The sequence below is a fragment of the Nyctereutes procyonoides genome, unplaced genomic scaffold (genome assembly GCF_905146905.1).
Source record: "Nyctereutes procyonoides isolate TBG_1078 unplaced genomic scaffold, NYPRO_anot_genome, whole genome shotgun sequence".
In the NCBI taxonomy this organism is placed as follows: Eukaryota; Metazoa; Chordata; class Mammalia; order Carnivora; family Canidae; genus Nyctereutes; species Nyctereutes procyonoides.
In genome coordinates, this window is record NW_026575048.1 from 24,645,364 (window position 1) to 24,669,195 (window position 23,832).

General features: G+C 47.4%; 1 protein-coding gene across 2 annotated transcripts; it reads right to left on the bottom strand.

Moving 5' to 3' along the window:
* CAPN14 (calpain 14) lies at positions 1-23,065 on the bottom strand. Of its 2 annotated transcripts, XM_055327687.1 has the most exons (21): positions 22,841-23,065; positions 21,521-21,590; positions 20,593-20,711; positions 20,320-20,456; positions 19,660-19,834; positions 19,014-19,076; positions 16,687-16,772; positions 15,420-15,494; positions 14,182-14,345; positions 13,098-13,261; positions 12,589-12,597; positions 10,992-11,197; positions 10,012-10,048; positions 9,464-9,520; positions 8,080-8,137; positions 5,382-5,446; positions 4,196-4,264; positions 3,481-3,559; positions 2,750-2,866; positions 2,340-2,395; positions 1-27 (listed from the first exon to the last, which is right to left on the bottom strand). In XM_055327687.1, the coding sequence occupies exons 1-21, from the start codon at positions 23,063-23,065 to the stop codon at positions 1-3; spliced, it is 2,058 nt and encodes a 685-aa protein (XP_055183662.1). The 2 variants fall into 2 exon arrangements, with proteins under 2 accessions (XP_055183662.1, XP_055183663.1); XM_055327688.1 differs by lacking the exons at positions 20,320-20,456; positions 21,521-21,590; positions 22,841-23,065 and having other exon boundaries at positions 20,593-20,615.
* Between the last annotated feature and the right edge of the window lie 767 nt (positions 23,066-23,832).

The window sequence follows — 23,832 nt, forward strand, 5'->3', positions numbered from 1 at the left end:
TCAGGAGTACAGAGTCATCATCAGCCACTGGACATAATGGGGAAGCAAATTATGGTCAGTTCAGGCCCACTTCTGACATTCAGCTAAGGGTGCTTTATTTTTCAGTCACCAGACCTGGGAGCCTGACAGAGGACTTGGGACCTCCTCCCCCTTATTCTTGGGAAGCCATGGAGACAGAACAGTAATGGATGGTTTAGCCAGAGGGACCACACCATCTGGTAGTAAGTATAAATCAACCTGAAATATAATCAACATTGACTCCTAATGGTGCCAGTGAATGATGATACCCAAGATACAGGCTGATTCTGTATTCAATTCTCAGTGCAATTTTCTGCCATGAATTCAATTTGGCACGCTCATGACAGTGGTGTGCAGGTGTGTGGACCAACTGGGTAGCAGAAATCCATTAGAGCATATTCTACATGTTAACATTTATGGGCCTATTTGTCTGACAGCTTTATGTGGGTGTGATGAACAATTCCCCCCAACTCACATAGAGGAGACCTCTAGAGAAAACACTCCCCAGGCCAATTATATCATAATGCTGCTGATGGTGATGACGGTGATGAAGATGACAATGGTGGAGTTACTAATGGTGTCAGAGAAAACCAGCATGAAATTCCAACAAGTTGGCTGTCACTCCCTATAGACCTCCTTGGATGGCCCTGAGGATCTCCTTCTCGTGGAGCCAGAGATGATCAGAACTGAAGAGGATCTTAATGACCACCTAGCTCCCAGCCCACTCACATGTGGGGACACTGAGGCCCAGACATATTGAAGTTGATTTGCCTAGGGTCCTACAGCTAGTTACAAGCAGTGCTGTGGCTTCAGCCAGGGTCTCAGTGCAGTTCTCGTCCCATGATGGCACATTGCACTGCTGGAGCCTGCTCAGGCTGTGGGCTGCCTTGTTTCAATTGCACGTTCATGTTGTCCTGCTCTCCCAGCTCTGAGCCTGCAGTAGATCAGGACAGAAGCTTGGGGATTTGAAATGGAGGTGGAATCAGAAGATTCTAACCATTGCCCCTCCAGCTGAATCCCACCTTTACATTCAAATATGACTGTGATTGAGGTGAGACACATGCTGAGGGTCCCAGTATCTTGGAAAGATAGTACATAAAATGGACATTTGAGATCAAGGAAGAAACCTTACCTGTTATGAGGCCCTTCTAAAACAGCCCAAAGAGAGGATGTGTTTTTACAAAGAAATAGCAGATGATTTAACTCCAAACTCTAATGTCTTTGAAGTAAGCACTACCTAGTGCCATATCTGACACATAGTAGGTGCTTAGTAAACCCATGTGGTTTGAATGATCAGGGAAGACCATCAGTGTCAGGCACGGATTTGTCTTGTCAGCACATCACCTCATTCACTCAACAAACATTTGTCAGGCTCCTACTACATGCAAAGCACCGTACGAAGTTTAAGAGGCTACCCAGACAAGCTCAGAATCCCGGCCCATAAGGGAAAGGCTAAGCCAGCTCCTGAGATAGATCTGATCCTGATCTTTTCAGACTCCATGTAAACCAGTTTTTTCATCCTTTCTACTCTAGCCAGGACCACACATACTGTTCCCTCTAGCCTGAGCCTTTCCTATTCTCCACTCTGCCTCCCTGGCTCCTTTTGATCCTCAAGCTTTCAACTTTGATGTCACCTCCTCCAGAAAGGCCTCTGTGAAATGCTCCACTATTATCATCTGTGCTAGAGTTCATTGCTGGCCTGGGTTCTTCGCCCTCTCTGTGACCATGCCCTCTGCAAGTTACTTTGATGTGCCTCTCATGACAGAAGCCAAGGTTATTTCCCCAAGTGTTGGAAGTGGGCTCAGCCATGTGACTTGCTGTAGACAACAGAATGAGTTCTAGGACACAATGTGCCTGATCTCGGAGACCCTGCATGTATAAGCTCGCTCCCCTGCATGTCTGTCATTGTCCCGAGGCAGTGAGACCAGCCTGACCAGAGCTTCCAATGAAAGTACCCCAGCAAAGACCCCCTGTCCACCCACCAATCACAAACCAGCCAGCTGAAGCCCTCTGACTCCCAGACATGTAACTGGGGAACTCAGTGAGTGATGAAGTTGGATGGACTTGTCCCATGGCATCATTCTGCTCATAGTCATTGGGTCCACTGAGTCAATGTCTAGGCCCCTTGCACATGTGCCCAGCACAGAGTGTGAGCTCAGTAAAGAGTGGATGAATGAATAGATGGGTGCAATGAATGCAGGACTACATCCTCAACTCAGTAGAATGAAAACCCCAGAACCCTGCTCCTTCACAAGAGCCTGACCTGCCGTGGCCACCTCTGCCTAAGATGATGTGAGTCCACCCCAAGGAGAAAGGCTTACCTCTGGCTTCTGAAGGTATATACCTTTGCCATCTTGGGTTAAGTTCTGGAAGGCATCTGTGAAAACACAGGAGAAAGGAACACAGTTAATGTGTGTGGAGATATTACGAACTGGTTTCTCCCATCTGTCCCCTCACCTGGGAACTCAGTTTCAGCCTATGTGCAGCCACATGTGGCACACCTACAAGGGTAAATGAGCTGCCTCAGACCTTTGCCTTTGGGACAGCTGTGGCATACATGAGTTTGGGGCAATGCAGGTTTCTCAGACACAGAGCCAGGGGACCTCATAGCTCCTGGCCTGGTGTTTCTGCGCTGGCAGCTATCCTCCCTCCTGCTTGAAGTGGGGATGGGTGGGCAATCCACGAGGAGTGAAGAGGAAGTCTTGGCCCTTACTTCTTCCCACTAGCTCACCTTCCATGTTCTCTGCACGCAGCATCAAGTGGACGAAGCTGACAAAGTCTATCTGGAGGTTGGGGCCACCGTAGCGGATCAGCATCAGCTGGCAGACGTCATCACTGAGCATGATTCCTGCATCAAGCACAGACTCGCCATGGGTGCTGGGGACCTCATGCCCCCCTCCCCCTTCTGAGGCCCCTTCAATTGTCTCTCCCCTTCCAGGACCTGAATCCTGAGAACATGGAGGTTTTCTTTTGTGTGGTTCATTATTAATTGTTTAATTGTTTAGTCCATTAACTTTATCTCCATCTTGACTTCCCATTCCTGCCCCCTTGGACCACCAGGATGAGGATCTTTTTATCAAGTGGGATTCTGGCCTTCAAGGCAGGAGGTAGTCTGCCCAAGAGTGGTCAAGAACATCCGCTTTGGGGCCTGATAGTCCCAGGTTCAAGCTTCAGACAAGTTACCTAACCTCCCTGAGCTTTGACTTCTTCCTCTGTAAAGTCGGGATTATCACACGTCATGGATGATTAAATGAGAGCGTGGATGCCCCAACCCTCATTAATGTTAGCTGTGACCATAGTGATAGGGATAATAAAAGTTTCCATTATTTGCAGATCCACATCTTTGGGCCTCTGGACTCCAAAGCAACTTTGAGCATTAGGATTACTTCAGAAGTCGCACACCGCCTCCCCTACCACCCTGGCGAGCGTGTGCCCTGAGGCACCTGCTCAGCCTGCACCTACCTGCATCCCTCATGGCAGCCTGCAACTGGGTCCTGTTCAGATACCCCGACTGGTTATGGTCGTGCTTGTGGAAAACCTCCTGTGAAGAGCCCACACCAAAGGCTCATTTCCAAGCACTGCCTGAGAGCCCACCATGCTCCAACATCCATGCTGCAGCAGACCAGTGGCTAGCATGAGACTCCACCAGCAGGGCCTGCTGCCCAGGTCAAGAACAGGCAGGGGGGCTGGGATCCCGAGGAATCGAGTAGTTTTTTATCATGTGAATGGACAGTCTGGGTATAGCTAAATGTTCTTGACTTAGGCACATTCTCCAAACCTTGAAGGGCTTCCAACTTTCGGACCCAGGAGACAAGGGGGATAGTAGTGAGTAATAACTGGAAAAATAGGAAGAAGCCAAATGATGCAGGACTTTCAGTGCCATGCGAAGTTTAGACTTTATCTGAAGACCATGGGGAGTCTCAGGAAGCTTTCAGTAAGGAAGCAATATGATCAGACGTGCATTTTAGAAATTCAGGAAACTGTTGCAATGGGCTCTCTGAGTTTAGGAGAGAGAGAGAGAGAGAGAGAGAGTAGGGGGGCCCACTGAAGGAGGGTAGAGCAGACTGGGTGAACACCGGGGTACACAGGGCTGAAAGGGGAGTGGTACCTAATGCAGCTTCACAGAACTACCATCTCTGCTCCTGCCCTAGGAGGTGTGGGTAAGGCTTGTTCTTACCTGACAGAGCATAAGCTGCTTCCACAGGTCCCTGAACTCCTGGATGCTCACAGTACCAGACGCATTAAGCTGATAGAGTGTTAAGGTCAAAGCCACTGGGGAGTTGCATTCCCATACTAGTTGGGTCTAGTACCAAGTCACATGCTTTACTTACGTTACTTCATTTTTACCTCATAGGTGAGGTAGGTATTTACTCCCCCCCACCCCCTGTAATGGATGATAAAATGGGGCCTGTATGATTCTGTTGAAATTCATCCTGCCAGTAATAAGATTGGGAATTCCTCCAATGCCTGCACACCTGACCACCACCCCACACTGTCCTCTGCAACGTTTCTGCAAAGACCGCTTTTATATTTACAACCCGCCCCCCCCAACTATCCATTCTTTGTGTCTCTCTAGATGCATAATTAAACTGTGATTAAATCATCCACTTAGAAAGGCAGAACGTTTGCTAGAAACCTCACAAGACTGAGAGCCAGGAAAGCATAGTCTGTAGCATGCCACTGAACTCCCTGAACTCTGATCTCCTGATCTGTAGATGGGAACAGCCACTGCCCCATCACCAAATGGAAACCTCGGAACCCCAAGCCTCCTGTAGCAGCTTCTTGTTACCCAGAGAATTGCCCCCAACCACCACCCCACAGCCGCCTCATCCTCACTGTCAGCAAATAAAGATTCTTGCTATTCATAGTTAATATTGAAGACTTCTTCGATGACAGCACTAAGCACTTTGCACGTGTTACCCTATTTGTATTCTCACACAGATACTACAGAGTAGCTTCTATTTTTATTTTTTAAAGATTTTATTTATTTATTCATGAGACACACACACAGAGAGAGAGAGAGAGAGAGAGAGAGAGAGAGAGAGAGGGGCAGAGACACAGGCAGAGGGAGAAGCAGGCTCCATGCAGGGAGCCCGACGTGGGACTTGATCCCAGGTCTCCAGGATCACGCCCTGGGCCAAAGGCAGCACTAAACCGCTGAGCCACCTGGGCTGCCCCAGAGTAGCTTTTAATAGCATCTCCATGCTGCACACGAAGGCCCGAAGGCACAGTGAGACTACCCGACTTGCCTGAGATCACACAACTAGGAAGCACTAGGGTTGGAACTCAAACCAGGCAGCCTGGCTCAGACTGAAGCTCTCCACCAGCAGCAGGGGCATCCTGCCACAAACCTGAAAAGATACGTCCAGCAGGGCCAGGATTCCCTGGCAGGCATCCAGGCTGAAGCGAGGTTGGGCACTCCCCAGACCTGCAGGGAGATAGACAGAGTGTGCATGGGGGGCTGGCCCTAGGATGGCACAGCCTTTTTTTGAATAGGAAAAGGCCGTGCTGTTTAGGCCACCTGTAGGTTCTAAAGACCATCATATATGGAGGGTAGCAGAGAATAAGAACAAGAGGGCAGTGGAGAGAGAGAAGGCTCAGTGGTGGTTCCTATACTCAAGGAACACTGTAAAACCCTGCAGAGTCCCCCCAGTTACAGCCTGCCTCTGCTTCTGCGGGGGTCAGATGAGCATGGCCCTGTGTTCCTAGGACATAGGAATGTCACAGAGGCATGGACTACAAATCTGAAAGAGATCTAAGAGATCAATTTATTCAAGTTCCACCTGAATTGGAGGATCCTATCCTCAGATGTTTGGTGGAAGGTCTCTCAGTTTTGGGTGTTCGCTTTTTCACATGGATGGATAGCTCCAGTCAGGAACAATTTATGTTAACTGCAAAATTTGCAAAATTCAGTCCCTAGTCCCTAGTCCTAGCTCTGCCTCCAAAAAGCCTAAACAGGCATATGTCTGCTCTTCGACGTCTCCCTTCCATTCTAAATGTGGCTTCTAAACAGTCTTCGCCTCCTTCTAGGCCCTATGCTTTGCCATGTTCTCTCTAAATGTGGTACCAAGACCAGAATGGACTCCTTCAGATGCAGTTTCATGAAGCTGAGTACGACGGGGCTGCGACTTCCCCAAATTTCCAGCAGTATTTCCCAAATTACATTCCAATGATGACGTTCTGTAGAGAAAGTGTTTTGAGTTCAAACATACTTGAAATATTGTATATTTATAGAACCTTTTCTCCATTTACCATGCATCTTAGCATATAGTAGGTACTGAGGAGCCAACATTGAAATTTTGTTTTTGTTTAATGCAGAATTTCCCAAGTGCAATTGACCACAGAATCTAACCCCTTTTATTTCATGGAACACTTCCTAATACTACGTCTGATACTTCTCGGAATGTAGTTTCAAAAATACAAATCTAAATGTTTCCATTAAATATAGCCTGAATTTAGATTAGCTTATTTAGCAGCAACTTGAAACTGTGAGCTTGTGTTAAGCTCCAGGTCAACTAAATTAACCAGATATCTTTCACATAAACTGCCACAAAAATGAGATCTCTTCTGCAAGGAACTTACGCAATCAGTTTTTAAAAAACAATGAAATGGCAGTTTTTAATTATCATTCTGACTTTATTTCATCTTTTTGGTTTGGGCACAGCTTGTTGTGAGCGTTCTGAATTTCAATTCTGCTGTCTATTTTATTAATGATTCCTTCCAGCTTTGTGCCATCTGCAGATCTGATAAGTCTACCTCCCATATCTTCTTCTGAGTCATTGATAAAAGCTGAGAAAGTAAAGGGGACCAAGGGGAGAGACCAGGGCCTCTCATCATACTGATAGACTCTCATCCATGACATAGAATTATCCCTCTGGTTTTATATTTATATAACTCTTGGGAATGGTAATCAGACTTGTGAATACATCTCATATTGCTACTTTCCAACCCATATGCCATCATTTACCATCAGATACTTTATCAAGTATTTTGCCCAAAACCACAGTAGTTCTCTGATCCGTCAATCCAAAAATTCTCTCATTGGACCAAATGAAAGCGATTTGTCCACACATTCTTTGGAATGCCATTTTGCATACTTGTGATCAAAACCGTTTACAAACTGTAAATGTGCTCGAGCTATCCCTTCTAGATGATTTCCCTCGAATTCATTTTCTAGGGTGTGGGGGGAATTCTTAGATTCCATAATTTCTAGAATCTCTCCTTTTGGCTCTTTTATGATACCCGAACATGACTTTGAGGAACCATCTGGAAATTATTTCAAGCCTTGAGTTATACAATACCCTGGACTATAATTTGTTTGTGTTTGAAGTGTTGGCTTCACACAAAGGAGAAGCAATCACATATCTTAGGTGTCAAAGACCCTCTAATCGTTTGGTTTACTTTCTTCATTTTGAAATTCATTCTCCTCCTTGGAGAAATCATGTCCTTCCCACTTGAGATATACATATAAAATTTTTTCCACAGACTTTGAGCTCTCCTAATAATTTATCTCAGGCTTAATATGAAGGTATCCACGTTAGCCATTTGTAGCTTTCTCAGGGGATGTGCTCCCCTCTTTCAAATTTGTGTAGGTTGGTCAATTTAGATACAAGTTCATTAGAAAGCTCCTAGTGGGCTAGTCAATACATATATTGTATATAAATACATTTATATGCCAGGCTGGGTACAATTCTTCCACATGAAATTTATATGCCAAGAAAGAAGTACTTGGATATTCTTCTCAAACTAGCAAAATATTAGAAATCCTTATTTTCATAGTCCTGTATCTCTACACACCCAAACTAAGCAAAGCAAAGGAAATAAAACAAAACCCAAAAAACAAACACCAAAACAAAACAAAACAAAAAACAAAAAACAACACCTATTTCCCAAGCTGTATAAACTTCTCTACTACTTCCTCAGACCACAAGATCCACCCTGGTGCAATACACAGCCCCTGAGGGGACCCTCACGCAACAATTCACAAGGGAAAGAGAGCAGACCCAGAGTTCAAAAAAGCTATGTCCCCAGAGTCCTATAAGATAACTCTAAAATACTCACTTGACCAGGTCATGTGGTTCAGGATCTTCTGCAGCTGCATTGCATTTATTTCTGGATACTGACGTGGGAGCAGAGTGGCAGGAGAAAATTATCATTACCAAAGGCTCATTAGATGCAGAGGGGCTGCGGGAGAAGAGGGCTAGGGAGTCATTCCTATACCTGCTCAGCACGCTACTTATGCTACTTCTGGGCAGAGTAAGTAACCCTGGGTGTCAAGTCCAGAGAACCCCAGTGGGGCAAGACTCGTAGGAAGCAGTCTAATAATGATGTTTTTCAAATTGTGTTTTATCAAGATGCTTTAGGACCTCAGCAAACAATTTGGTTTGAATTTTATTCTTAATATGCTATCTTCAGCCAAGCCTCCAAATTTTAATTTTAGAGTTTATCAGAAGCAACCCTTTATATTAACATTTAACTTTAAAAAAAACATAAATGAAATGTCAGTATCATCAGTGTGAGCTTATAAAACAGTTACACGTTCGTAATACATCATTTTAATCTGTTTTATATGTATTAGAGTGATTCTCAGTGAGATTCCATTTGATGAAAGGACTATAACAGAAAATGTTTGGAAACCCCTGGTATGGAGAAAAACTTTTTATGAACAGCACATGTAAGACTCTGACTATCCTCTCTGGCTACAGTAGGCAAAATGCCAAGAGCGAATATGAGAGAAGATCGGGAGCTGGGGGGGGAAGGGCAGGCATGTTGTGAATTAAATCTAGTGTTTACTAACACAAGGAGCTCATGCTCTTCCAGTTTTGATGACATCACTAAGCTGTTAGACCCCAGATTTCTAGCGTACTTCTTGTCCTATTCATCAGCGGATTTAGCGCCCTGCAGATTAGGGACAGAGTGGCTTCCAGAGTCCTGCACTCATGCCACTGGCCTCCTGATCTGGGTCAGCGCAAGGAAAGACCTCAAGGGGACAGGTGTGCAGCCCCAGACCCTCCTCCTCCCTAATGCCCTCTTACCAGCCCTATCTCTTCTCTAGGAGACCACCCAAGGGGTCTTTCTCCTTGGACTCCCCAAGATCCCTAGGGCTCGTCATTACCATGCTCTTGCCACTGCCAACACTGCTTCCTAACTCTATAGTCCATTTTCTCAGGGATTAAAGATCAAAGCTGCTTCTCCTACAACTAATCAATGTCACTTCCAAGATCAGATACTCATTTTGCAGGAGTTTTCCGGAGAAGATCCACTTCTACTTACTTGTCTAAAAACTTGAGGACTTGAATAGAAAGTGGCAGTTTGGGGAACAGTAGTCTCACGTCACACTTTGTACCCAGGGGCAGGCAGAGACAAACACATCCCCCGTGGGATTTTATGCTCCACTCTGGCCCCTGCTTTGCCCCCTGCTCACCACGACACCTGGCCAACTTACCTTCTCAAAGAGTTTCGTGAAGAATTCATCGTGCCCTGCATTTTGGTCCACTATTTCCTAGAGAAACAGACACATGGCAAGACTTTGTCATTCACCTGGATAACTGGACGCTCATGCACACAGGCCCCAGAAATCCATAAGTTGGACCTTGAGCATGCTCTTAAGTTTTCTACCACGGCATTCACACATCCTTTGCTTCTCCAGTTCTCACTGCTTTTGGGGAAGTAGCAAAAACAGTGAAACAGTGAAAACAAAAAAACAGGTGTTTCTTTTAAGGTAGAAAGGAACAGAAGCGAGTCAATGTATAACTCATGTACCTAGAGTCTGGACCCTCCATGCCCTCCATGACCCAGAAAGGCAGTTCTCCTGGTGCAAAAGGAGCAGAACCCAGGCTCTTAGGGCACGTAGATAACGTAGTATGGGTGCCATAGAGTGGGGTTCTCAGGATCTGCGGACTTCTTCCCCCAACATGTGAATGTGAAGGGAGAAGCCCACCACCCAGGCTTTGGAAACAGTCCCAGCACATGCACTCCCACCTGCCTACATACCTTAGAGAAGACAGCACTGGTGTGGCAGCCAATTTCACTGAGGGAAAACAAAAGGCAGGATTACTTCTTGGGAGCATTTTGGCCAAAATTCTCCCTTCCTGGGGAACGTATCTTCCCAGTTCCCTAGCTGATGTGCCATGTGGGCTTGCCCAGCTCTCACACCCTCCCCCCTACTTCTCCTTGGAATCGACAATCCAGCCACATGGCCCAGCACAAGTGGATCCCCCACATGTCCCAGTGCTGTTGCCCATATTGATGCCTTTGCTCACACTAAGCCCTGTGCCGGGCCCACCGTTTACCATCCCCACCCACACCGAACTACTCCTACTCATATATATGACTCAGCACTGACAGGCAGTGAGGCTTGAGGTCGAGTCAAACTACGTGGAGCCAAACCATGAAATAAAAAAGAAAGAGAACTGGATTCTAAGCGTCGAAGGACTGTTGTGTCAAAACAATCATAGGCAGAAGAAGTTGGGCTGGGACATGTGTCTCTTGATTCCCTTGCACACACTTTTGGCATCTGAGCCTGCTCATTGATGACAGCCTCCCCTCATGTGCATCTCCTAGAAGTGAACACCTCCTCAAAGCCACTCCTGTTCCCCCCAGGACCATGAGAGGTTGGCTCAGATGCTCCTCCTTGTTCTGCTAACCCTCTGTGTAGATAAATGCTTGCACTCGACACAGTGTAGCATAAACCACTGCTCATACATCCCTGTCCTTTCTAAGCCTCAAGCTTCTGGAGGGTAGGGGCCAGGCTTGTTCTAGCTTTTTCTCTTGATTGCCTAGCAGGTTGTTTATTTCTTAGTAGAGTGTGGAGGGAAAGGAGAAGGATGCTCTCCATGCAAGAGCTCCCCGCTCTCCTTACCCCTCTCCTGTGTTGGCCACAGAGACCCCATCCTCTGCCATTTCCACCTCCTCCGCCGTACCTCCCCTGGCCCGAGTGGACCCCAACCTCCAGGGGAATCCCGTGCCCTTACTGAAAGATGTGCTTCCTGGAGAAGACTCTCAGGACAAACTCTGACTCCTGGCCAGCCTCAGAGGTGCAGGGCACAATGAGGTATGTCCCTGGCTCCAGATGCAGCTCCCGACTCACTTCTTTCTCTGTGAGAAATGCTTCAGGCCAACTTACGGGGGCATTCTTCCAGAAGAACTCAGGAGGCAGTCTCTTCTGGTCACCATAGTACTGTGGGTGGAGGACGGAAGAGCCCTAGTTAAAATTGCTGCATACAGATAAATTGGGCATCCTGCATCATCTCAGTGAAGGGAAAGGGAATTGGACAAAAATCTCAGAAGATCTGAGTCAGGCTCTGGCTCTGACATTGCCTGGGCATGTATTTTTTGTTTTATCTCATATTCTCTCTCTCTTTTATTTTCTTTGTCTCTCTTCTTTCTCCCTTCTTTATTCCCCTCTCTTTCCTTCTTGCTGCCTCTCCTCTTTGCTCTCCCTCAAGGATTGTGGAGGGAGAGGAGGACCATGTACTGGATCTTCACTCCAGTTAATGTACAGATAACAAAGACATTACTCATTCACATAAAAATATTTATATCATAGGCTCCACTCAAGACTAAGGAAACAACATGTATCTTCTGACGACGCATGTTTTCTTTTATCAGACAGTGAGAACTAGAGAACCATCTTATTGCCATCTTTGCCCTGGCTACTAGGAATCTCGGAACTAAATTTTATAATTAGCCATATTAGCTGTCCTACGTTTAGTGTTCCTGGTAGACTCAACTGCTTACCTTATCCAAATGTGACTTTTTTCTTGCCTTTTATATTTTTAACTGGCTTATAGCTTTGTTCTGTTTACAATTTTACTGTGGGCTGACCCAAATTCTATTTAGAAACATGCATGATATAAATAACTTAAAAAATTTATAGGCTACTTTAGGCGCCCTCAGTGTTTCTACAGGAGGAAAAAAACCAAAACTGACCCAAGATACCCAATGCAGAAATGGTTTCTTTTACAAAAACCCTTTTACTCTATTCAGTCTAATCTGAGAAAACGAAGTTTTCCACTCTTGTTTACGATGGGAAACAAAGTAATAGCTGCCACCTTGCAGAGGCTGAGTTATCTCTAAGCTTCTCAAGTGCTCCCTCTAGGCTGCCACTGCACATGAGATCCACACTTATTCTTGTCCTCTGCTTGTTTCTGTCCCATATTCCCAGTCTTTGTCCCTTGTCCCCAAGGAGGCAGGCTGCATGGTCTCCTCATGTCTCCTATGCTACAAATCTGTCTTATTATGGGCTTCACATCTCAGGCAAGATAGTGATTTACTGTTCTTCCTATGCTGTGATGGTCTTCAATATCACCACTAGGTATTTAATCAATTTAAATGCAGGGATTTAATGCAGGGATTTAATCAATTCTGGAATGTATTGGTTCTACACCAGGCTCAGAGACCTCCCTGTAGAGGCAGAAGGATTTCTCAACGTCCTTAGGTAAAAAGAATGACAGGTGCTCATCACTTCAGCACTGTTGCCAGACGTCCCCACAGCCCCTTACATAAGGCTGCTACGGTCAAGCTGACATCACTCCAAACCAGGGCCAGCTGCTCAAGTGTGACACTTACTTTGCTCAACTGAAAAACAGAAAAAAAAAGAAGCATCATTGGGTAGGGAAGGCAACTCTTCCAGAAGCACAAACTAACAGAGGCCCACCCAGGGGCCCCCTTCTCTCCCATAAGACTTGCTGTTCTAGTCAGTGACATTTTCATCCATCATCAGGAATTCTGGAAAAGGGTGAGGGAAGGCAACTTTGACTTTTTGGAAGAGGGAAAGAACACAGGTATTGATTGTACAAACTGTGTGCCAGGCACAAAGAGAAGCATTGGTACACAATGTTTTTCTAATCTACCCTTTGCATAAATATCAGTGTCCCCACTTTACAGAAGAAGCTGATGCTCAAGTGTTAACAGGAGACATGCTCTAGATCGCATATTCCTAAGAGACAGAGCCATGGTCTGCACCCAGGTCCATGTGTAGACAGAGGCAGATGGTGAAGAAGACAGGGAACAGGAAGGAAGGATGACCAGGGCTAGGAGATGCCCTATGAGGCCATGGGCCGTAGAGGCCCACTTACTCGAAAGAGGTAGAAGCCGATGGCAAGGAGAGGCTTGCAGTTGCGATGCCTATGCCTGGGCTTCTGGAGCAGGGACACCAGCACGTTGCAGGACATCAGGAACCTCGTGCTCTCCTGAGGGTTCCAGACAGACAGCAGAAACTGCGGGTTCTTCCAGAATGTGTCTGGAGCAGAGCACAGTAAGGTGAGCCAGGCCCCTGCCTCCCCTAACATTGCACCTGCCCAGGGATTCCCACCCAGAGGTCCATCTGCACAGAGTGGGGTCTTCAGCCTCTCTGTATCCCCCTCCCACCCCACCTCTTCCACCCCAAGCTCTATGCTCTATAGACACACAGACCAAGAGTTATTCTCATGACTATAGCCTCTTTGCGTAGCACAGTTCCTCTCATAGACTTTGTGACCCATAAACATTGACTGCCTGAGGAAGCGACTATATTAACTATCTGAGGAGAACAGGTCTATGATCCCAGGCAGATTTGCATTTGCACAGAGACAAAGCCTTAGCTTAAGGGCAGCTTCAGCTTTTGGGGGGACCTCTGTTGCAAGAGGGAGAAGCCAGAGCCCAGGGCACCTGGCCCACTGGGATCATACCCCATGGATCTTTCCTTCCAAAGAGATGGCTCAGCATCTCCCTTGTGGAGAAAGGGACACAGTGACCAAATCTCTCTCCTTTGAGAACTCAGACATGTTTGTTTCCTGTAACTGGTGAGCTGGGAATCCTTGATTTTGTTTCACCACCAACCTCCAGGGAAGGAGGGGCTGATACATATGATAAAATTACTATTTTGATCCTACCTTAAAGGGGTGGTTATTTCAGCAAAGAGATGGCTTTGTCCTAAAACCAAAGATTGAACCCACCCTTCTATGATCCATGAGTGCTAGTGGCCTCTCGGCGCTGAGTAGGACACAACCCAGGGCCCGAGCATGCAGCTAAGTCAGCAAAGTCCCTGAAGCCTCAGCCAGATGCCCTGGGCAGGGCGCAGGCCCCACCACTCTCCACAGTGGCTCTGCCTGCATCTTCACCCTTGCCTGGCAAACCTGCCACTGAAACCCCAAGAGCCCCAGCTCCTGTGCACATGGTTACCTCGGGGCAACTTCATCTGGCCACCAGCTGTGCTTCCCTTCTTCCATTTCCCCTCCCGCGTGGTACATGCCCACTTCTGGCCCACCTCCTGACTCAGCAGGCCTGGGGTCAGCTTACAGATAACCAGAAGCATGAAATGTGCTTGAAAGTCCTTCAGTGTCATCCTGTGGAGACGAAGGGGGATAACAGTATGATGTCTACTCATCAGGACCAAAGCAGGGGCTGGAACCAAGCAGCCCTAGCAGCCCCAGCCCCATGATCTCACCCTTCTGTACAGCTGAGCTGGCCTTGGACATAGAAGAGCAGAGCTGGCTAGGTCAGTGTGAGGATGCAGCGGGAGAGGTGAGCCATCAAGAAACCACCCTCCAGCCCCAGCCTATAGCTGGAAGCAGCCTCCTGCAACATGTGAGTGGGAGGAAATGTTCTTGTTTCGCTGATCACAGTGATAAAGCTGAACTGAGACGTTCATAGCTAGCCAATTGAGATATAAATGTTCAATAATAATTGCGTAAGTCAGTTCTCAACTGTTAATTGATAAAAATCTTAGTCCCCTACTCACTAACTTTGTGACCCAAGGCATGCTATCTGAACTGGCTGATGCTCAGTTTGCTTATCTGTAAAGTGGAAATTAATAGTATTTCAGGGCTCTTGAGTTCAGTGACCACTTCCAAGGAGAAAGGGGTCACAGTAGTCTAGAAAGAGTACAAAATGGGGGAAGGGAGGCCCATGGGAACAAGGGTGGAAGTTAATAGTAAGAGCAAAAAGTGAAGGGAAAGGGGAGCAGATGGGGCTTGCATAAGACCCAGAAACAGCATCAGCTCAGTGCATCTTTGGGCTTTTCATAAAAGGGGATAAGTGACTTTGGGGGGTGGGAGTCATGCCATGATGCTCTAAGGTAGCTTATAGTTTATAGTACATTCTTTCCTCATCTCCTTTGTAGGACAGGAAAGACAAACCCTTGGGATTGAGTGTACTGGGTGATACAAGAGACAGAACAGAAGTCATAGAGAAGGAGGTGGCCACCCTGGCTTTTGCTTTGAGTGTCCACTGAGCACCATGCCAGCTGTCACTACTCTCATCATAGAGACTGTGACTGTTTGCAGGGGCTGTGAGCCCCTATCAGGTCTTCTTGATCTCTGCACAAGAGGTGTCTGATATATGTGGGGCCAGTAAATATTTGTAGGCTAGGTGTCCAAATGTAAGCCAGGGCATTTGTCCCAAATCCCCAAGTCAAATACCAGAATTCTCCATCATCACTTTTTCTCAGCAGTAGAATCTTCTCCTTGGGGCTCAGTAGCTCCCATGTACTTGAGCTGAAAACAGAAAAGGGTGCTTCTGTAGGGAATGAAGGATCATGGAAGACATGGGAGATATACTCCAGTAAATGCTCGATAGTATATTATTTATCTCATCTTCATGCTGCTTGGCAGACTAATAATATCACATCATGTCTTCTAAAAATAACATATCACATTAACCCAAGCTCTGGGCCAGGCCCCTCACATACTTTATCTCATGTAAGGCTAACAAGTTTACAAGGTAGGAATTTCTATTGCCATTTTAGAGATTGGGAAATAGAAGTTAAAAGAGATTAAGTCACTTTCCCAAAGTCACAAGGTTATGAAATGTCTGAGCACATTTGAACCTACATCGGTACTACGTATTTTCAGAGCTCATCATTTTGAACTTCTGTGTTTGACCATGAAGGAGTAAGGCTTTCCTACATTACTTCCCCACCGTAAATAACTAAAAATGGGACAAAATATTTTTTTAAAACCACTGTTTTCAGACGTTTGACAGCAGATAGCACAGGGTTATGACCCTAAGAGTGGGAGAAAGAAATGAGGTGAGCCCTAATGTCGCTCAGACTCCAGCCCAAAACTAAGTCCCTGGAGGGTGTGACACGGGAATCACATTCTGATCTGGACAGAATGCCCAGGGGTCACAACATGGAGCCAGAAGGATGGGGCCAATCCAGATCTGTCTACCTCTGACTCAATGAGACCAAAAGCACACAAAACTGTGCTGGGAAAGAACATTGGATTAGACTCCAAAAACCTTAAGTAATTCATTTACTAAGAATCAGTTTTTACATCAGCAAAATGGGGATGAAACTCCCCACATTATAAGAGCACTGTTCAGAGGATTAGAGATAATAAATATTCAAAGTGCTTGAAGGAAATATGCCAGACTGCACACAAGGGACATCGCAGCAGGTAATTTTTAGTTTTAAATAAATAAGGGCAGGAAAAAAATTCAAAGTGCTTAGCACAGTGCTGGCAAGCTCTCAATAAACATTAGCTCAATTATTATAATGAATGAGAAAACCATCTATATGTCATTAAGCATCTCATAAATGTGAGTGATTGACCTTCACAATCCGAATGCTCTCCCAATTCAGCTGGAGACCAAAGAACACTTTTGAATTTGTGTGCAGATGGCAGCCTCCTTTGCAGGCTTGCCCTGCCCCATCCTCACCCCTGCCAGCCCGTCTCCCGTGTTCACCTGTCACTCCAGTCTCCTTTCCATTCCACTTTGCCCCAGGGGTTCCGCAGCTTGACTAGATATTCTGGTCCATGTTTGCAGGTCACCTGCACAAAACGAGAAGCAATTTAGGTGTCTGGGCTGAGTGCCAAATGCAAATGTTGCAGATATCTGGGTGAGATCCTTCCCTGCCAGATGAGACCTTGAAGTGGAAGACCAAAGGCCCTGAGCATGGGGAGAAGAGAAAGTGGCTTTGTCTTTTATGAGCTGCTGAGATCTAGAGCAAGTTCTTTACCTGTCTGGGTCTTTTTCCTCATCTGTAATGCAAGGCTTATAGCCACGTCTGCTATAATGCATTGAATGGTGGCCCCCCCAAAGATAGATCTACCCAAAATCTGTCAGTGTGATTTTATCTATTTATTTGTTTTTAAAGATTTATTCCAAAAAAAAAGATTTATTCCAGTGAGAGAGAGAGAGAGAGAGAGCACACAGTAGGGAGGGGCAGAGGGAGAGTAAGAGAGAAATACAAGCAGATTCCCTGCTGAGTGCAGAGCTCTTCTCGGGGCATGATTCCAGGACCTGGATCATGACCTGAGCTAAAACCAAGCATCAGACATTTAACTGACGGCACCATCCAGGCACCCCAGTGTAATCCTATTTATTAAAAGGGTCTTTGCAGACAAAATAAAATTAAGGAACTTGAGATGCAATCATCCTGGAGGAGCACCTGGGTGGCTCAGTTGGTTAAGCATCTGCCTTTAGCTCAGGTCATGATCTCAGGGTCCTGGAACTGAGCCTGGAGTCCAGCTTGCTTCTCAGCGAGGAGCCTGCTTCTCCCTCTCCCTCTGCTGCCCCCCCCCCACTTATGCTCTTTCTCTCATAAATAAATAAATAAATAAATAAATAAATAAATAAATAAATAAATAAATAAAATATTTAAAGAGAAGAAAAGAAATAACCCTGGATTACAGTGGGTTTTAAATCCAGTGACAAGAGATGGGAAAGGAAGAGGGGAAGACACAGAGGAAGAGGCCATGCAGAGATGGAGGAAGAAATTGGAGCTCTGCTTCCCAAGCTAAGGAATGCAGGGAGCCACCGTAAGCTGGAAGAGGCCAGGAAGGATCCCCTTTAGAGCCTGCAAAGTCTTGATTTCAGACTTCTGGCCCCCAGAACTGTGAAAGAATACATTTACATGGTCTCAAGTCCCCCAATTTGTAGTAATTTGTTATGGCAGCCCTAGGACGCTAATATACCCCCTGACAGGGCTGTTGTGAGGATTGGGTTAACAGTCGCGAAGCAGTTGGAACACTGCTTAGGACATCGTAAATGCTAAATTTTGCTATGTTAAATAAATATAAAACAAAATACAGACCTAAACATATCACTCTAAAGATTAATAAAATTGAAGGTTTGTTACGAAATAAGAGGATGGATGAAAAGTTCTTGGCACACACACAAACATGACCAGTGCAGATCCAGGAGGAAGAAGATGATAGGCGGGAGCTGAGTTCAAGAAATTTGAAAGAATAAAAGGGATTTGGAGGATGCGGGGACATCAAAGGCTCCTTAAGATGGAACCTGCAGATTTCTCACCCGAATGCTTTTCCTGCAGCCTCCTTCCCCAGAAGCACCCCTCTCCCTTAGATAAATCTCCTGACCTTTCCAGGGCCAGCTCAATGCCGCCTCCTCTACAAAGTCTTTCCTGACTTTCCCCAACCCAACCAGTCAAATGTCTTCTCTCCTACCTCCGAGCCCCTAAAGCCTTTCATGTACTCTTTCTTCCCTCCACTTTCTACTTTGCTTCCATACCATTTTTACGTATGGTTTGTCTCCATTCCTGACTGTGACCTCTGTGTAGGCAGGGTCCCTGTCTGACATCTTTCCCTCCATGCTTAGCGCAGCTCGGAAGGTGAATAGCCATGGAAGGAACCTGGGAGGCTGATGAAAAGGGGTGTGTGAGAAGAGAAAGAAGCGGGAATTGGGGCAGGAAGCCCCAGACATGCAGGTCATCAGTGGCAGCCCAGAGCAAAGGGGGTCTCTAGGAAGGGCTGTGAGGCCCAGCAGGGCTGGATGGCTGATTGGCAGGGCCGCCCTCAGGCAAGGGGGGCTGGGAGGGTGCCCTGCAGGTGCCCCTAGCTGGACCCCCCCCACACATATCTCCAGAACACAGGTGCACACATTCAGGGAACCCACCACCTGCTTTGGTGGTAAAACCAAAGATCGTAAAACCCTCCAAGAATGTGCCCCCTAGACTGGGAACAGATAATAATGCTCACTGAAGCCTAGGTGAGAAGCCTAGGGAGAGAGGGGGGAGCCCAAAGGGAAACAGAGAGGCTGGTTCCACCCACCTTTCTGATTCCTGTGAGGGTATAGGCATGGCCGCCCACCAGCCCGTTCTCCAGCACCCTCTCCTTCTGTGGAGACAAGAGAGCTCCTCTCAGCCTGCTGCTGCCTACGGCTTCTTTGGGGGTCATGGAGACCTGTGTGGCTGGAGCAAGAGCTTATGCAGAAGGCTGGGACAGACCCATGCTGTGTCCTCACAGTGGCCAAGGCTCTTCAGCACCCATAGTCTCGCTGGAGCCTCTACGTCAGGGGGCCATTCTGCAGTGACTCCTGTCCCATTGTACAGAGGACGGACTCAGAGCAGCTAAACCATCACACAGGGTGCCATGGTGGTCGCTCACAGAGGAAGCACTCAATCCAGGGCTCCCTACTCTATCTAGCTCCCGTGCTTGGTCGTTACTAAATCAGGCACTAAAGACCAGTTGTGCTAGTAAAGCACTTTGCACCTGATTGACGCTTAGTCACTGTTAGCACCTGTGTCCGCATACCATCTGCATTCTACTGCAGCTTCGCCTGCCCCGAGGGCTCAACTTGGCTGCTCTGGTTTGAACATGAGGACTCTAAAAGCAAGAGCTGGATCAGGGTCTTGGGGCTGGTGGGCGAAGGGGATAGAAGCAAGAGAGGACATGCTGCTAGTGCGTCCAGCCGCACCCCTGAGTGGGTCTGGCAGCCAATGAGGGTTCTGCTGCAGGTAGCTCGGGTTAGGATGTTCCAGAGGTTGCCAGAGGCTTCTGCTGGAATGATGGTCATGGTCACTCCTCCAGTGAAGTCCACAAGTGCTTCAGACACCTGTCCACGGTGCAAGTCTTCATAGGAGCCAGAGAGTCTGCCCAGGGAAGGAGTAAACATGGTAGTAGAAGGGAAGGGGAATTTATACTGTAGCCTGGAATGGTCCACATGAGTCTAGTGAACCACCTCCTTTGCTCTTCTCTGGGCATGTGCCTGCTACCCCTTCCTTCCATCCCAGGGGCAAAGGGGAAAATGTATACCCTGAGTTCTTATTCTTGTTAAAAACCTCCATCCATTAGGGGAAGGCAAAATTCCCGAACGCTTGTTCAGATGGGATAAATCCTACACAAGAGACTCTGGATACACCACTTCCATATTCACTGAGTCATGCCTCAGTGTCTCACATCACAAAATTTACCTATCTCCTCTTGCACTGTCCCAACCTTGATGAGAGGGAGACAGAAAGACAGAGGGAGGAGAAAGGGTGGGAAGGGAAGGGAAGGGAAGGGAGGGGAGGGGAAGGGAGAGGAGGGGAGGGAACAGAATGGAATGGAATGGAAAAGACAAAAAGATTTGTCTTACTTAGCATAGGCCTTTTCCAGAAGAGCTCCCCAGAACAAGTTCTTGTAGATAGAAGAGACAAAGACCAGCTGGCCAGCTGCATTCACAGGAAGTCGGTCATCTATCACCACAGGAACCCACTTCCCAAACTGCCAGAACTGGAAGGAGAAGGTACCCACTGGTGAGTGAAGATGGCCATGGAAGATGGTCAGCCCAGGAGGTAAAAACATCACTCTTCTAAGAACCCTCTTTCCTTTGGCTTCCTCCAGCCATGGGCACCAGGAGGTTACTCACCCAGAACCGGAAAATGCCAGCATACTTCTCAGTGAAATTCTGATTCAGGGGAACGACCTGGCTCAGGATGTCCTGGTGCAAAGTCAGAGCTTGCAAAGCAGCCAAGAACCAGCAGTCACCTAAGCCAGAGCGCACATAGTGTCTGCGTGGATGTACTTACTGCACATTCAGGCACATTCTACAAGTGTCTGCTGGGATCTATTGAAGGCTTATTATGCCTCGTCCCAATTGCTCCCCTCTCTGGGCTTGTAGCCTAGTTTAGCAGAAGGGAAAGATATACTGGGGGAAAAAGACAGTGAGTAAGCAGAAGGTGGGCAGGAGCGTTGGCTGGAATCTCAACTTGCCACCAAGAATTGAGCCACGTTCCTGAACCACCTTTTAGCTTCCTGAATGCCACATCCTCAGGAACAAACACAACCAAAATCTTCTAAAGTCCTGCCTCTGTAACTGGTTTATGTTCTTCTGGGAAAGCCTCAACACTTCTGGGCTCTATTCCCATGTCTGTGAAACAGGTATCACTACATTTGTGCCTTCCCTTGTGGCCAAGGGTTTTTCTATTCCCCTGAAAAGAAAGTTGGGGATGAGGATAGACTTGCTTGAACTCTACCTGGGCATCTAGTGAATTCTGTGCCAAAAAGGACTCATCGTGGGGACTAGAGCAGAATGAGCACATCCTCCCAAGACAACTTAGACCTGTAAACTGGTAATGAGAATTATCCCAGGGCAAGCTTTGGCATTCCCATGCATCCCCAGAAGACCAGTTGTTATTATTTTCCTGGCAAAAGACACAGCACTTCAAGGTGGAGCTCAGGGTGGCCATCTCTCCCACTGGGATCTCTCAATTCCCCCCTTTCCAACCCCACTCTGCCTTGGCTGGGCCTGGCTTGAAGCTGCCAGGCCTGTGTCTCCAAGGGCTGTACAGACTTACCTACCACTCCCTGGCACAGGTCCAGCCTTTTGGCATTAGGAGAATAGAACTGGGGATTGCTGTGCAGCTCCTGTGGGGATAGATAGAACTGTCCTTCTAACCAAGAAGAAGCTCCTTGAGCTACAGTGACCAAGGTTTCCCATACCCCAAGACCACACTTATGGGGACATAGATTTAGAATATATGTGAAATTGGGGCTATCCCAGAGAGTCTGGCGTACAGATTCAGCCTGTCTCATTTCCCATTGCTTCTGGCAGCCCATGTCAGCCAGAGTCCTGGAGGACTCTGTGTGGATACTGAGGTATAACACTTGTGTCCAAAATGCCTCTACTTAGAGTTTCTGTTAAAATGGAAGTATGCCTCTTAGGGGATGTTTACATTTTTCCTAGAGATCTTCCCACTCTCCTTATTCTACTCCTACATCTCCCTCCCATCCCGCCCCCCAACATAATGGCATCTTTGCATTTCTGTTTCCATGCTGAGATGTGGGTGAGGCAGCCATGGGAGGTAAAGCAGATAGTCCCTGCTCTGCCCCCTGCATTAAGACCCTCAGGTTCTGCACTGGCACAGCTCACCCAAGGTCAGGTGTGTGATAGACTCTGTGTCAGCGGTTCCCAAATTTTCTGGGAAAAGAAGGATCTTGGAGGCTCTCTAGTTTAGGAGGCCCACTCAGGAATTTTGCACACATAAGGGACTTAGTCTGGGACCGTACACTTTGGTGAGAAGGTTGAACAGAGCCCAGAAGGGCAGGGAATCTGCAGCCCAGGCTGAGGACTCCACTTCATTCCCTAGCCATGTTTGGGAAATCTATTGTGTAAATCAAGTTGGGCGGGGGCTGGATTGCCTTTGAACACATTAAGTTGTCTTTTAAAGAAACTGTCAAAGCACTTTAGAAAGTGAATAACGTTGTTGTAAGGTGATTAATAACTTCTTAATTTATGTGTTCCGTGGGCCTGATTTGGGATTGGGAGTGAAGATATGTGAGAATGTGCCTCTCTGGCCGGTAACATCAATGGCAGCTCAGGACGCCCTGCCATCTTGAATGAGGCCCAACAGTACTTCAGCTGCAGCTGCCCCCGCTCCCCCCGCCCTATTTCTGGGTAGAGGCTGAGGGAGAGCCACATCTCAGCCCCCTCTCAGCGCCACCCCTGGTTTTATCCATCTTGAAAATGGGAATGTGGGCACTCGCCCATTCCCCTCATGTGGGGACCAACGTCAGTAAGACATGGCATTTGGAACACCATCTCAAGGAAAGTCTGGGTTGACCTGTGTGTGTGTGTGTGTGCGAGTGTGTTGTAGGGAAGCACCCTCTTCCCTTACCGGAGGCCTCTTCCACTGCAGGCCTGGTGGCAGCTTCCGCAATAGAGGCCCACTGCCCACAGAGTGCAGGCTGGCTGGGAAGCTGTCATCTTCAAAGAGGCGGCCTTCCATCAGGCACACTTCCCTCAGGGCATCGTAGTCCTGCTTGGGGAGCTGTGAGGAGCCCCCCAATGAGTTCTTCTGCCCCAGCTTCCATCTGGCTCGGAAAGGTAGCCACAGAGACATGGCCGAGTGTAGATACAGACCCCAGGGGTCTTCCTGGATGGTCTCTGTTGCCTGGAATGGAGAGCCCACATTCAGTTTACTCACTGCCTGTTGACAGCATGCCATTCCCCCAGAGAGGAGGAGGAGGAGGAGGGGGATAGAGAGGTGAGGCAGACTGCAGCACCTGGTCCGATTCTCATCCTAGGGAGTGAAGGTCTTGTTCCGGTGGGGGCTCTGGGCTCCCCCAGCCCAGACCTGAGGAAAAGGAGGGATCTCTCCAGGCTCAGGGCTGGGACCTGGGGCCCTGACTCTGCCAATGTCACAGGGACATTGCTGCTTGGGGGTGGGGCAGGGAGGAGAGCAACAGGAAGTTGAAGCTCAGGTCATAGGGCTTGAGGGTCCCTGTGTCAGACAAGGAAGGAGCCTCAGCTGCCCCTTCTATCCTGCCTGGCAGGGCCCACCTGCTGTCACCCCCAAGCTCATACATGTCCTTCATCCTGCTCTAATGTCCTCCTCTGTCTTCCTTGCAAAACCATGTCTCTTGCTTTCCTCCTTCTACATATTCTTCAAATTAACTCCTACCTTAAAGACATTTTTGGCAATGTAAAAAAAAAATCACATACATATTATGGTGAATACTGACAGTTGCCTGGACCTACCCATTCTTTCCTTTGCCTTATTAATAGGATTCTAGTTTTAAACACTTGATTTCCCAGAGCAGGACAGGTTGGCCACCAATATACAGCAGGCCAGTGAGATGAATGTGGCAGTTTCCCAGGTGGGGCTCT

What these genes read in the sequence shown, in the direction of transcription:
- CAPN14 (XM_055327687.1), bottom strand. Translation starts at nt 23,065, where the DNA reads ATGTCTCTGTGGCTACCTTTCCGAGCCAGATGGAAGCTGGGGCAGAAG. An exon ending in AGTGATGATGGAGAATTCTG is followed by an intron (nt 14,346 to 15,419) that starts GTATTTGACTTG and finishes TCGTCTCCACAG; the next exon opens with GATGACACTGAAGGACTTTC. An exon ending in TCACGAAACTCTTTGAGAAG is followed by an intron (nt 8,138 to 9,463) that starts GTAAGTTGGCCA and finishes CTCCCACGTCAG; the next exon opens with TATCCAGAAATAAATGCAAT.